Source organism: Phoca vitulina, unplaced genomic scaffold, assembly GCF_004348235.1.
Source record: "Phoca vitulina isolate PV1807 unplaced genomic scaffold, GSC_HSeal_1.0 scaffold21, whole genome shotgun sequence".
In the NCBI taxonomy this organism is placed as follows: Eukaryota; Metazoa; Chordata; class Mammalia; order Carnivora; family Phocidae; genus Phoca; species Phoca vitulina.
The window spans coordinates 13,581,767-13,596,171 of NW_022589724.1; the positions used below are offsets into that span (position 1 = coordinate 13,581,767).

The 14,405-nt window shown below is 42.2% G+C and overlaps 2 protein-coding genes across 6 annotated transcripts in view; one reads left to right on the forward strand and one right to left on the reverse strand.

Annotated features, from left to right (window-relative positions):
• Window positions 1–1,787: 1,787 nt before the first annotated feature.
• Window positions 1,788–9,872, reverse strand: CDC26 (cell division cycle 26). Of its 3 annotated transcripts, none has more exons than XM_032419048.1 (4): window positions 9,682–9,872; window positions 7,320–7,433; window positions 6,731–6,852; window positions 1,788–2,789 (listed from the first exon to the last, which is right to left on the reverse strand). In XM_032419048.1, the coding sequence occupies exons 3-4, from the start codon at window positions 6,809–6,811 to the stop codon at window positions 2,613–2,615; spliced, it is 258 nt and encodes an 85-aa protein (XP_032274939.1). In that variant the 5' UTR covers window positions 6,812–6,852; window positions 7,320–7,433; window positions 9,682–9,872; the 3' UTR covers window positions 1,788–2,612. The 3 variants fall into 3 exon arrangements, with proteins under 3 accessions (XP_032274939.1, XP_032274938.1, XP_032274940.1); XM_032419047.1 differs by having other exon boundaries at window positions 6,731–6,824; window positions 9,682–9,860; XM_032419049.1 differs by lacking the exon at window positions 9,682–9,872 and having other exon boundaries at window positions 7,328–7,397.
• Window positions 9,873–9,934: 62 nt separating this feature from the next.
• PRPF4 (pre-mRNA processing factor 4) overlaps window positions 9,935–14,405 on the forward strand; it is a 39,776-nt gene continuing 35,305 nt past the window's right edge. For all 3 annotated transcript variants that reach the window (XR_004301125.1, XR_004301126.1, XM_032418392.1), the window contains exons 1-3: window positions 9,935–10,050; window positions 10,815–10,992; window positions 13,763–13,949. Coding sequence is in view for 1 of the 3 variants with exons in the window: in XM_032418392.1 (XP_032274283.1) it covers window positions 10,024–10,050; window positions 10,815–10,992; window positions 13,763–13,949 (392 nt within the window). In the remaining 2 variants the exon portion in view is untranslated. The remainder of the gene's footprint in view (window positions 10,051–10,814; window positions 10,993–13,762; window positions 13,950–14,405) is intronic.

The window sequence follows — 14,405 nt, forward strand, 5'->3', positions numbered from 1 at the left end:
CCCACAGGTTCTGTCCCTGTGCTTTAATAAAACCACCTTTTTGCACATAAATAAATAAATAAATAAAAATGATAGGGGGTGCCTAGGTGGCTCAGTCGTTAAGCGTCTGCCTTCAGCTCAGGTCATGGTCCCAGGGTCCTGGGATCGAGTCCCGCATTGGGCTCCCTGCTGAGCGGGGAGCCTGCTTCTCCCTCTGCCTGCCGCTCCCCCTGCTTGTTCTGTCAAATAAATAAATAAAATCCTTAAAAAAAAGACAAAATTTTAATTTTGTTCTCATTTATAAAAAAGGCAATAACAGTACCATTTCAATTTAGGAGCAATATATATAAAGCACCTAGCACTTAATAGGCAACCAAACCATAGTAACTTTTTGATTATTTTTACTCCAGCTTTCATGAAATTAAAGGTAAGCTCTTCTGGATGAGTTTAGTATCTCTTCACAAGCACTTAACTATAATCTAGGAATGAACCCTAGGACCTAAGGAATAAGAGAACCAATGCATGTAATTTCAGTTGTGTCTAAAAGGATTTATAGCTGCAATAGGCAATAAAGAAGCCATTAATCTGGTGAATGCCTCATTCTTTATAGATAAAATAGCATAAGATAGATAAAATTTCATGAGAACTGAAACAGCATCCCCTCCCTCCACCCCTGAGAACCCCACCTTCTAGACCCAGCAGGGGGAGACTGGGAAAGCAGTGTAGCAACACAGTTTAGAAACGGGTTCAGAGATCAGTATGCCTGGTTCAAATCGCAGCTCTACCCCTTAATTAGCTGAGCATTAGTTTCACCTTTTATAAAATTAGTATCTAGTACTCTCCTCATTGGAGTTAAAGATTGAGATACTCTGCGGAAAGCACTCGGTATAGTGCCTCCGAGTGTTGGCTAATCAGGAGGGAAGCAGAAATTCAGGAGGCACAATGTTTTATGCTTCTGTGCCTATTTGTGCTGGGAAGCTAGTGACAGAGCTTAGGCAGAGGCTTGTTTCTCCCGGTTTTTGCCCTTCCATATTGGCCTTTGTAAGCTTCAAGGTGATATAGCTCAGTTTTCCCATCTAGAGCCTGACTTGCTGTGTCTCTAAGACCATTAAAATAACAGAATGGAAGGACCTCGATCAAACTGGAAGAATAAAGGTTTTCTAAGAATGGTTGGAGGAAGAAGAGAAACTATATATCCTCCTTTCCCTGCCTCTCCCACGTTCTTTTTATTTTTTTTAAAGATTTTATCCATCTTCGAGAGAGCGAAGAGAGCACAGGAGCAGGGAGAGGGGCAGAGGGAGGAGAAGCAGACTCCCCAGGATCCCGAGATCATGACCTGAGCCAAAGTCAGACACTTAACCGACTGAGCCGTCCAGGCGCTCTTCCTCCACATTCTTAATACCCAGCCTTAAGCTACCCCTAGAAAAATTGGGCAAAATCTTGCTAAGGGGTCTCTTCAGAACTGATGACTCCAGAGGTTCCTTCTACCACAGCTGGCAGTTCCCTGTAGTTTAATTAAATGGTAAAAACAACAGGACATGGGGGCGCCTGGGTGGCTCAGTTGGTTAAGCGACTGCCTTCGGCTCAGGTCATGATCCTGGAGTCCCTGGATCGAGTCCCGCATCGGGCTCCCTGCTCGGCGGGGAGCCTGCTTCTTCCTATGACCCTCACCCCTCTCATGTGCTCTCTCTCTCTCTCTCATTCTGTCTCAAATAAATAAATAAAATCTTTAAAAAAAAAAAAAAAAAAAAACAACAGGACATGATTTTTTTTAAACTTTATTTTTTTAGTAATCTCTACACCCAAAGTGGGCCTCAAACTCATGGCCCCGAGATCACGAGTCGCATGCTCCTCCAGCTGAGCCAGCCAGGCGCCAGCATGATTCTCAATCACCCTCTCGACTGGCTCTTAGTGGGAAAAATTCTTAGGCAAGTTGGGAAAGAAAGGAAAACTGGAATGATGGTAATTCTGTTAGGAGCATTCCTATTACTGTGTTTCCCTCCACTGTCTGTCCCCCTCCCCAAATTACACTCAGACTAGCTACAAAGCCATTCTGTAAACAGATTCTGGAAACCCACAGCATGACCACCTTTACACAAAATCACTACAATCTAATCTCCACAAGGGCAGGGATCTTTGATTTTGTTCACTGATATTACTAAGTGCCCAGAACAGTATCTGGCACATAACACGCACTCAATAAAATACTTGCTGAATAGATGAGTTGAAAGTCAGTGCCAGGGATCAACTGAAGTGTTCTGTGCTTCAAGTCTCTCAATAAAGGTGGGAAGAATGATGTTACCTCTTGTAGCAATTACCTTTTAAAGTCTGGGGGGTTAACAGTGCTATGATTATGCTTCATTAAAGGTGTCGCACACTTTTCCAAAAATATATTTATTTTTAAAAACAAAGATCAGACAAGTTTTATAGAGTCAAATTTTCCAGAGACAAACTAGAGTTTAGATTTCCACTTAGAGCAAAAGTTAAGCATCAGTAATCTCATGCAGAAGTGTTTCTCTGCAGGAGGTAAAACATTCTGCTTGACTGCATGCACTCAATTCTCTAAATCTTGTTTGTACTTCTGCCATCATTTTACTCCATTCCAGGGCTCTGGCATGCCAGACAATCCACCTCTAAAATTCGAAACTTCCAAATTGAGATGAACGATTATTGGGCTTGGGTTGGGGTTTATAACCAATTCGATCATTAATCATTTGTTCCCGGCTCTTGGGGTCACTGCTCAGCCCAATGGCACCTTCTCCATCACTGATTCCTACGACGTCCACTTCCTCCTTTTGTTTCTTACGGGTCTGGAAGTATAAAAGTCTTAGGATTAAGACAACGTTCTTTCCATTAGCAAACATTTATTTGGCACCTGCCATGCACCAGGCATAGGGTGAAGGCTAGGGTTAGGGCCTACAGAACGATAAGCTGAAATCCTAGGTTTAAATGGATAGTAAGGGTACAAGCGGGGATACAGGGACATGGCGAGAAAAGATATAACCCCTACCCTCCAGGACGTCACAGTCTAACAAGGAAATAGGTAAAGAGACAAGGACAACATAGGGTGATCACAGCTATGACAGGAAAGTCCACATTGCTAAAGAGACATAAAGAAGAGATAAGGAGTGGGGTGTGTTGTGGCAGAGCTTCAGAGCAGGAAGCTGCAATTAGAAAGATAAATAATATACGAGAAGATGGATGTTAGCTGAAACTACTGTGGTCATCATTTCAGAATATATGTAAATTACACCATCATGCTCTATGCCTTAAACTTACACAGTGGTATATGTCAGTTATTTCTCAATAAAACTAGAAAAAAAAAGATAAATAAGTTGGCAGACAAGGGAAAGAGAAGGGTGTTTCTTTTTTTTCTTTCAAGATTTTATTTTAAGTAATCTCTACACCCAACATGGGGTTCAAACCCACAACCCCGAGATCAAGAGTCCCATGCTCTACCGACTGCACCAGCCAGGCACCCAGAAAAGGGTCTTTCAGTAAATGTACTATTCAAGAGAATAGATGGAAAAATTAAGGGACTGATAAAGCAATAACCACCAGAAATTAACAACTTCACTGACACCATGAAATTAAATGTAACACAGGAATACAAGGTTTTGTGCTATCTTATCAAAAGGCCTGAATTTTGAGGTTTCATTTTGTTTTCACGTAAAAGGTTTGGCTCTTGGGGCGCCTGGGTAGCTCAGTCAGTTGAGCATCCACCTCTTGATTTCAGCTCAGGTCATGATCTCAGGGTTGTGAGATCTGGCCCTCCATGGGGCTCCGTGCTCAGCACAGAGTCTGCTTGAGATTCTTTCCCCCTCCTACTGCTCCTCCCCCTGCTTGCACACTCACTCTCTCTCAAATAAGTAAATTAATTAAATCTTAAAAAAAAAAAGTTTGGCTCTTAAGTCACAAGTGACTGCAGAATTCACCAAGTCAGTATCTCAGTTTGATCATTTTTTTTTTAAGATTTTATTTTTAAGTAATCTCTACACCCAACGTGGGGCTTGAACTCACAACCTCAAGATCAAGAGTTGCACAATCCACCAACTGAGCCAGCCAGGCACCCCTCAGTTTGATATTTTCGAAAAGAGAGATTAACACTTATCCCATAACTACTACTACCTGACTATAAGATGATATTAGATAATAATATTCTCTGAGAGAGTGAACAAATGTTTTATCTAGCATTCCTTGGAAGAATGGCTTGACTACTCTAACCACTGGAATCGCCGCCATTCTTCACCACTTACTAATGAACTCAGCATTAAATGCCAATGTCACAGTATCATACTAAATCAAATAAGGTATTACTTTATACGTGTGTGTGTGTATAAAATGACCTTTCTGAGTTACTCTCTAGTCTACACTACCAATAAGTAACATTACAAATAACTTAGTGAAAACAGGTTAAAAGGCAAAGGATACTATCATTTTATAAGCCATGAGAAACTGAGAATGTCCAAATGGTATGAAATCATTTAAAAGGCTTCCCACCATGAACAACTACTGACTGTTTCAGAATCCAGAGTCATCAAAATATAGTTAAACTCATTTCAGTAACAAATGAAATACCAGTTTCTACTGGTTTCATTTTATTTTAGTTTAGGGCAAATCTATCCCTCCCTAAGTTGCTCTAAAACAGGTCAAACCCATTGGATAATTGCCTTTAGCAGAAACACTAACTCAACAGTGAGCTGATTCTGCAGAATCAAAGTTTAGTATGCCAACACTTTATGAGACTCATTACAGCTGAAGTTTAAATCATACTAAAAGGACTTTTCAGTGGAAGGCAACCAAGTGTGCAGAGGCACCAAGATCAAAGTTAAAGATAACTTGCAGTGGAAGATAAAGTAAAGATAAAGATAAATGAGCAAGGACTAGGCCACAAAGGACCTTGTATGCCATCCTAAGGAATCTAGACTTTATTCTCAGAGCCACTGAAGAATTTAAGTCTTATTAATGGACATCATTTAATACTGTGGGATAAGCTACACTTAAAAATACATATTGATGGGGTGCCTGGGTAGCTCAGTCGGTTAAGCATCTGCTTTTGGCTCAGGTCATGATCTCACGGTCCTGGGATCGAGCCCCATGTTGGGCTCCACATTCAGCATGGAGTCTGATTCTCCTTCCTCTCCCTCTGCTCCAACTCCCACTTGTGCTCTCTCTGTCTCACTCTCAAATAAATAAATAAATAATCTTAAAAAAAAATACATATTGAGCTCCTACCATGATGCAGGGATGAGCTCCTTCCCAAATGCTGGGAGCTCTCCAGTGGAGAAGACAAACATGGTATCTACAATCAAGGTTCCTAATGTAAATGCTACAATAAACAAATCATTGTAAATTATAATAAATGCTATAAAATAAAAGGATAAAGTGCTCTGGGGCGCCTGGCTAGCTTAGCTGGTAGAGCATGTGACTCTTGAGCTTGGGGTTGTGAGTTCAAGACCCACGGTGGGCATAGATTATTACTTAAAAAAAATAAAATTAAAATAAAGTGCTTTGAGAGACCCTAAGGAGGGACAGCATGGATGGGAATGACACCCCTAATTTGAATAGGGTCAGAAGCAGCCTCTCAGACTAAAGAAGCAACGTTTCAACAGACATGAAGACGGGAAGAGGAAAATAACATGTACAAAGGCCATGCACGATAAAACAGCTTGGCGTGTTCAAGGAAATGAAAGAAAGCCAATGTGCCTGGGATACAGAAGCCAGGGCAAAGAATGGCAGGAGCTGAAACCTGAGGAGCCAGAACATACAAAATTTGGAGGTCATGATAAGAAACTGAGATTTTATTCTAAGTGCAAGAAACCATTGAGTTCCAGGGGAATGACATGATCTGAAAATTTTTAAAGAGCATTCTAGAAACCTGACATAGAATAGATTAACGAGATAAAAATGGAAGTAGGAAGACTACTGAGGACGCAACTGAGATTGTAGAGAGAGGTGATGGTAACTTGGATTAAGGTAGTAACCATGGAGATGCATGGGGTGAATCCAAAGCGTAGGAAAAGGGAGAACTCAAGAGTGACTCCTAGGTTTCTGGCTCGAGCAGCTGCAGAGATACTGACATAGGGAACACCTGAAACTGGCTTGAGGAAGAAATCAAGAGGTCTTTTGTTTACATGTTAAGTGCAGGAGACTGAACAGTGACTCCCAAGGCTCTCAGGTCCAAATCCCTGAACCTCTAAATGTTGCCTTATATGGAAAAGGGTCTTTGCAGATGTGATAAGGATCTTGAGATGGAGACACTATCCTGGATTACATGGGTGGGCCCTAAAATGCCATTCCATGTATCCTTGTAAGAGAAGGCAAAGGGAGATTTCACAGACACAACAGGCGAAAGCGATGTGATCGTGGATGCAGAGATTGGAGCAATGTGGCCACAAATCGAGGAATACCAGTGGCCACCAGAAGCTGAAAGAGTCAAGAAACAGATTCTCCTCTATAGCCTCTGGAAGGAGCTATAGGTCCTGCTGACACCTTGATTTGGGACCAGTGATACTGATTTCAGATTTCTGGCCTACAGAATGGTAAAGGAATACATTTCTGTTTTTTTTAAACCACCAAGTTTGCGGTAATTTGTTACGGGAAGCCACAGGAAACTGAACACATTAAGTTTGAGATGCCTTCCAGCATCCAAATAGAGGTTTCAAATAAGCTGTTGGTAAAAGAGTCTGGAGTTCAAAAGTTAAAGTTACTGTTTTAAATATCCCTAAGGATTCGAAAGTTGTACTCTTACCTCCAGGTCCTTTCGAATGCTCTCAAACTCCTCAATGTCATCAAGCTTCAGCTCCAGGCGGGTTGGTTTTCGCCGCAGCATACTGAGATCGACACTGAGGGCCAGACCCAGTGAACTATCAGCTGTTAGAAATAGCAGAGGAGGAAAAACTGGAGGGGATAAACCTCAGCTACAAATACAAGATCAATTTGTCAGCATGCGTGTTAAAGGAATGGTGATACAAAAGACTCATTTGGGTTCACACATAGACTTCTAAGTCATCAGATGTATGATTATTACATGATGAAGATCCATAACTCTGCAATTCCAAAAAAAAACCAGTCTTCTTCAAGAAAAAAAAGAGCAAGCTGCCTATAAAAGAGGATTCTAAGCAACAATCACTTTAATCTTATACTCCAGTCACATTCAAAGAAATACTCTAGCTCAGAGAATAAAGTTAAAATAACATATCTTAATTCAGTATAATTACTGGAGAGTACATAAGCCATTAAATTTGATCGACTCTGCATAAGAACTGTGACAGATTTGTTATCACTCCTGAATACTGAAATCAGCTTACTAAATCTCATGAAAACTCCGTATAACTCACCAACTCACAGGGTTATCCTCAGGGTCTAAACAGGTCCTAAATGGATAGGTCATTCATTCATTAAACAAACACTTCTTATGCTCCCTCTCCAGAGTTAAAAGGCATAGCCACAGCCTGTGGGGAAAACAAACACGTAAACAAAAAATTGCAACATATTCTAATAAGGACTCTGATGGAGGACAATGCAATGGCACCACACAGGCACCCAATCCAGTCTGGGTGGAGTGTGGGGTAAACAGGGACATGGAAGGCCTTCTGGAGGAGATGTCTTAGCTGACTTGTGAAGGGCAAGCAGAGAAAGGGGAGTAAGGTAGAGGGAACAAGAACACAAAGAGGCTCAAAAGAACAATCCTGAGGCTGAAAGCCCAAGGTAATGCTTATGCTAACAAAAAACAATTTTTTTTAAAGACAATGAAACTCCCCAAGTCAGTTTAATACCTGTTAATGGCATCATCTTTATATTCTCCATAACATCCAGCAGAGTGTATCTGTAATAACCACTCAGTACATGTGCTGTTGAATAAACTGAGAAACCCAAATAAAGTTAAATGAACTTTTCTTGAGCACTGTGCTACACTTTTCCATTCCCATTCTTTACATTTTTATTTGAACACAGAAACCCTGTGATGCTGGCAAAATTACCTCTATTTTATAAATGAAGTTGAAACTCTTCAGTTTGGTTAATAAATGTCAGCCTCCTATAAAACTTATACATAGGTCACATGGTGAGGATTAAATGAGAATGATGTAAACAAAAGCTCCTTTAAAGTATGTGCAGCTATAGGGGTGCCAGGTTGGCTCAGTCAATAGTGCATCAGACTCTTGATCTCAGGGTCATGAGTTCAAGCCCCACATTGGGTGTGCAGCCTACTTAAAAAAAAAAAAAAAGTGGACGCCTGGGTGGCTCAGTTGGTTCGGTGTCTGCCTTTGGATCAGGTCATGATCCCAGAGTCCTGAGATGGAGTCCTGGGATCCAGTCCCACATAGGGCTCCCTGCTCAGCGGGGAGTCTGCTTCTCTGCCCCTAACCTGGCTCATGCGCACATGCACAAGCCCACTCTCTCTCTTTTAAATAAATAAATAAAATCTTTAACAAAAAAAAGTATGTACAGGTATAAACTATTATTACATCTATTTAGGATGTAGCTAGAGACTTAAGTATACAAAAGAAGAAACATATCCTTCTGTGAAGCTTGGAACAGAACAGGGGATATTCTCAACACAAACAGTGGCACATTACATTTCATATTGTTTTATATTGTTTCAGATATTATCTTGGGGCGCCTGGCTGGCTCAGTCGGTGGAGCATGGGACTCTTTATTTCCGGGTTGTGAGTTCGAGCCCAACGTTGGGTGTAGAATTAAAAATAAAATCTTTAAAAAAAAACTAAAATAAATAAATAAATCAGATACTATCTTAAAGCCAATGTAAACAAATGGTAGAGGAAGCCAAAGTTCCAAGAGAGAGTAGGGGAGGAAAGAATATTTCAAAGAAAAAAGCTCTGCTGTACATTTTCTTGTATTTTCTTTAGTTTTCTGCAAACTGTAAAGCTCGCCACTAGGAAGTAGTACAGAGTAAAGGGCAAAAGTTCTCGCTCAAGAAAAAGGGCAGAGGACAGAGATTTTATTCCCACACGCCACCGATCTTGGACAATTAGCTTCATCTTTCACTAGACCTTAGTTTCCTCGTGTTCTGTACTCTGTTGCATAGATTGAACGAGGTAAGGCAGTGTAAGTTTCTGGAACATAATTTGGCATTTGGTAAACGCCCAATAAACAATAGTTATTATTACTGTAATTGTCCTTGGCGAGGTTAGGGGCGGCTCTGTCCAGCTCGAGGAACACCAATATTTTAAGTATCTCCACCCCCGACACGGGGGCAAAGTCCTCGTCTTGTTCATCTCCGCTGCCCCAGCCCCCAGCAGAACACAGGGCCACGCAGAGTTGCCGGTGGGCACTTTACCTGACGCCTTCACAGGCATCTTCTCACTCTGAATCAGATACAAAGACCGGGCTGAAGACAAACAACAAAAGAAGGCCACGGCTCCGCCTTCGGGTCTTTATTTTCCTTTGGCGCTAGAGGGCTCTTCGAGCTTAATCTGTTGCCAATGCCCAAATCCCCAAAAATTCACCCAGCTCAGAAGGCCCTTGGGAAAACTTCCCGACAGCAGAGGAGGAGAACAGCACTCCCTCCGCTGCTCCAGAGTGGCACTCCCGGGTCCAGAGCGAGGGTTTCCATGGCAACATGGCCCTCCGCTCCAGGACGACTGAAGCCTCTCGTAGGGCCAGGAGCGACGTCAGGCCTCGGAAGCCCTCCATTTGCTCCGGAGTTCAGCCCCAGGCCGCGCGACTCGACGAACCTACCTCTTTTCAAGCCTGCTCAGCGTTTTCCCGGAACCCCGGCGCCCACCGCGAATCTTCTGCTAAGCGAACTGGACTACACTTCCCAGACTGCTCCCAGGAGCTTCTCTCCTGCAGAACCTCGTCTTCCGCGTGCTTTTCTCAGAGGCTCCACGGTTCACGCTACTCTTGGCGCCACGACTCTTCCGTACTACAACTCCCATCATGCTCCACGCCACCCAGGACGCTGCGTCGGCCCTCGGCCCACTTCCGGCCAGTGACGTAGTTCCGCTTTGCTGGGCGCGAGGTGGACGGTCTGAAACGTAGCTCGGCTTTCGCTGGGGCTTCGCGGCTCGGAAGCTCAGCATGGCTACCTCACGAGGCTCCTCCACGGTACGGATCTCAGCTCACTCTGGCGAGGAACGCGGAAGGGGTTGGGGGGCAAGCGGTTCCTGCGAGATGGGGCCGCTCGGGAACGGCCTAAGGTGGTGGAGGACTGAGGTGAAAGGCTGCGAGACTCGGTCCTGTCTTAGAGGAGCAGCGTTTTCCTGATGCCTAAGTGCGTTCCTGTGTTTTAGTTCATTTGCACCTCTCACTACAGCCCCAAACTAAATACCTCTTCCAACTGGTCCAAAAACGGAGCTCTGGAAGGGAGTAGTATCTTGGCTCAGATTTATGCCTACGTCAGATTTCTTAATTGTAGTAAGGCCTCCTAACTTCGTATATATTGCCTTACGTCTGAATACGTTTGAAACGTGTAGACCAACAACTAACTAGTCCTCCTCAGTACTGCGTTGGTTATTCGTGATCCTTGATGTTTCCCCTGTGATGAGCAGTAGCCTTGGAAGTTTCATAAAACCCAAGAAGAGATTGCAACGGAACGATGTAAATATGTTCCAAAGCAAATCTTTGATAGAAAAATTACCAAGAGTAATTCACTAGTTTTATTAGCTTTTTCCTATCTGCAAGACCTAAGTAATTGAGAGACACACACGCCCCCGCCCCCAGTCAGTGGAGATATCTTAAATGATGACCAACTTGTCCTTTCCTTTGGGGAAGAAGTAGGATTGAAGCTCAGGATGAGCTCCATCCTTTGGGGAAGCCTAATAAATGACTAAGATTCAGCCTCAGGTTAATCCATGTCTTCGATTTATCAGGCAGCCAAAACTAAGGCACCTGATGACTTGGTTGCTCCTGTTGTGAAGAAACCACACATCTATTATGGAAGTTTGGAAGAGAAGGAGAGGGAGCGTCTGGCCAAAGGAGAGTCTGGGATTTTGGGAAAAGAAGGACTTAAAGCTGGAATTGAAGCAGGAAATATTAACATAACCTCTGGTAAGATGCAAATAGTGAGTCTGTCTTTATCTTTGTATTATACTCAGAAATTTCAGTGAAACTTGGATTTATGTAAGGCCATCCTTTGCCTACACTGGTTAGCATCATCCAAAGAGCCTTTCTCTTAAAACCTTTTATACAATTTTTCTTCCATTGAATTGTTAGTAATCTTACCAGGAATTTATTCAGTGTGTATTTGGATTCAAGTTGATTCCATTTGTCTTCCAGAGATCTAGGATAGTTCTGGCATTGGTTTGAAGCTACTATGGTTTGTAACATTCTCTCCTTTTTAATTTTCCAATTTTTCACGCTAAATGAAATACCTGTTTTAAATCATAAAAGTAATATTTTTATTTTGAAAGAAATCGAAGTGTTAGGGCGCCTGGGTGGCTCAGTCGGTTAAGTGTCTGCCTTCAGCTCAGGTCATGATCTCGGGGCCTTGGGATCAAGCCCCACATTGGCTCTCTGTTCATGAGGGAGTCTCCTTCTCCCTCCCACTCTCCCTCTGTGCACGTGCGTGCGTGCGCGCTCTCTCTCTCTCAAATAGATAAATAAAATCTTAAAAAAAACTCAAAGTGTAGAAATGTGTAAAGTAGAAAATCCTGTAATCCTTATTAATTGGCTCTATATCTTTCCAATTTAATAAAGCTGTAAAAATTTGTCATTTTTTTCACAAATGAAACATATACAAATTGTTTTATAACTTGCATTTTTCACTGATACACTGTTGAGGATAGCTTTCCACGTCAATAACTAATGGTCCTCTATATCTTTATTTATTTAGAGAACACGCAACCGCACATGTGCATGTGGGGGGGAGGGGGAAACAGAGGGAGAGGGAGAGAGAGAACCCCATGCAAGCTCCACGCTCAGCATGGAGCCCAATGTGAGGCTCGATCTCGTGACCTGAGATCTTCTCTAAAGTTATACATGTTTGTCATAAGAAATTCAAACAGTACAGAGGGTAAAAAATGAAGAGACTTCTCTACAGAAAGGACTTAAGTTTCTCATTGATCTTCCCACACATTTTCTTTTCTATATACATGCACTTTAATGACTTTTTTTAACTGTTTAGACTGTTTTAGGTTGCATCACCACTGTAATTCTCACTTTTTCATCAAAATCCTTGTATTCAGGGGCGCTTGGGTGGCTCAGTCAGTTAAGCGTTTGACTCTTGATCTCAGCTCAGGTCTTGATGTCAGGGGTGTGAGTTCAAGACCCATGTTGGGCTCCACGCTGGGTGTGGAGCCTACTTAAAAAAAAAAAATCAGAGCGCCTGGGTGGCTCAGTCGTTAAGCATCCGCCTTCAGCTCAGGTCATGATCCCAGGATTCTGGGATCGAGCCTGCGGGGCTCTCTGCTCAGCGGAAAGCCTACTTCTCCCTCTCCCACTCCCCCTGTTTGTGTTCCCTTTCTCGCTGTCTTCTCTCTCTCTGTCAAGTAAATAAATCTTAAAAAAAATAAAATAAATAAAATTTAAAAATCCTTGTATTCAGTGTGGGTTTTAAAACTAACTGCTAGAGGGGGCGCCTGGGTGGCTCAGTCGGTTAAGCGACTGCCTTCAACTCAGGTCATGATCCCAGTGTTCTGGGATCGAGCCCCACATCAGGCTCTCTGCTCAGCGGGAGCCTGCTTCTCCCTCTCCTTCTGTCTGCTGCTCCCCCTGCTTGTACTCTCTCTCTCTCTCTGTCAAATAAATAAAATCTTCAAAAAATATATTTAAAAAATTTTTAAAAACCTGCTAGATTATTCAAAAAGCCTTTAGTCAAGACATGGATAGAACTGGAGGAGATTATGCTAAGTGAAATAAGTCAAGCAGAGAAAGACAATTATCATATGGTTTCACTCATATGTGGAACATAAGGAATCACGGAGGACCACAGGGGAAGGGAGGGAAAACTGGGAAGAAATCAGAGGAGGAGACAAACCATGAGAGACTCTGAACTCTGGGAAACAAACTGAGGGTTACAGAAGGGAGGGGTGGGGGGACAGAGTAACCGGGTGATGGGAGGAGGGCAGGTGTTGTGATGAGCACTGGGTGTTATATGCAACTAATGAATCGTTTAACACTACATCAAAAACGATGTACTATATGTTGGCTAACTGAACATAAAAAAGCCTATAATCAAGGGATAGCATTTTCATGGAAATTATCTCCAGTTTATTAGTTACATTTGTAGATGTCCACAGACTGGGACTGTTTTAGAGAATAGCTTTGGCAAGTGTTAAAATAATGTGTCTATTTTATCTTCTGGATAGAAGGTGTCTACTTAATTCATTTGCTGAAGGTGCTTCATACTCTTACTTTTTCATCTAAGTTATGTGTTTATATAGGTGTAAGGTTGTCAGAATAAGATGGCATGGGGGGCCTGCATGGCTCAGTCAGTTAAGCATCTGACTCTTGATTTTGGCTCAGATCATGATCTCAGGGTCATGGGATCTGAGCCCTGCATGGGGCTCCCCACTCAGTGGGGAGTCTGCTTCTCCGCTCTTCCCCCCACTCGTGCATGTGCTCTCTCTCTCAAATAAATAAATAAAATCTTTAAAATAAAAAAAAAGTAAGATGATGTGCAGTTTTCCTGCCTTTTAAAGCTATGTAATTTAGTTTTTTGTGTTTGGCACAATTTAATAAACTGAGAAACAGTAAACTCTGAAGTATATAATGGACTAGTTCCTAGAGGACATGCAGACTGGAATTGTAAGAAATTATTTTTTCCCCCTATTTGAAGAAGATCTGGTGATTATGCTGATATTGCCTGTTCTTTTTATAGGAGAGGTGTTTGAAATTGAAGAGCACATCAGTGAACGACAGGCCGAAGTGTTAGCCGAGTTTGAGAGAAGAAAGCGAGCCCGGCAAATCAATGTTTCCACTGATGACTCAGAGGTCAAGGCTTGCCTTAGAGCCTTGGGGGAGCCCATCACACTTTTTGGAGAGGGTCCTGCTGAAAGAAGAGAAAGGTGTCCTTTCTAAATATTTGATCTCTTTTTTAATCACAAAGCTCTACTTTCAAATTTCTGTTGATACTTGTAGCTAAGACTTTAATGGAATGTCTCAGGTAATGTTAATAGAATATCTAACTAAGTTGTTTTTATATAGTTTAGCCCATGATCTGAGTAGACCAATTTTTTACTCTGCTACTAATTTTTCTTTATAAACTATGAATAGGGTGTTAACATTAGAACCCTCTCTCCCCAATATGGAATTGTGAGTTGAGTAAATATGTGTTGTCGAACTTTGAAAATTTAGACAACACACACGTTCCCCTTGTCAGTGTCATAAAACATAATGATAAGTATTTGGGGTTATTACTGAAAAGGGGCACTTTCCTCAGATGATACTCCTCTTGTGATTTTATGGTTTCAGAGTCTCTTAGTGACAGGCTAGTCATACACAGTGATGAGGACCTCCTTTGT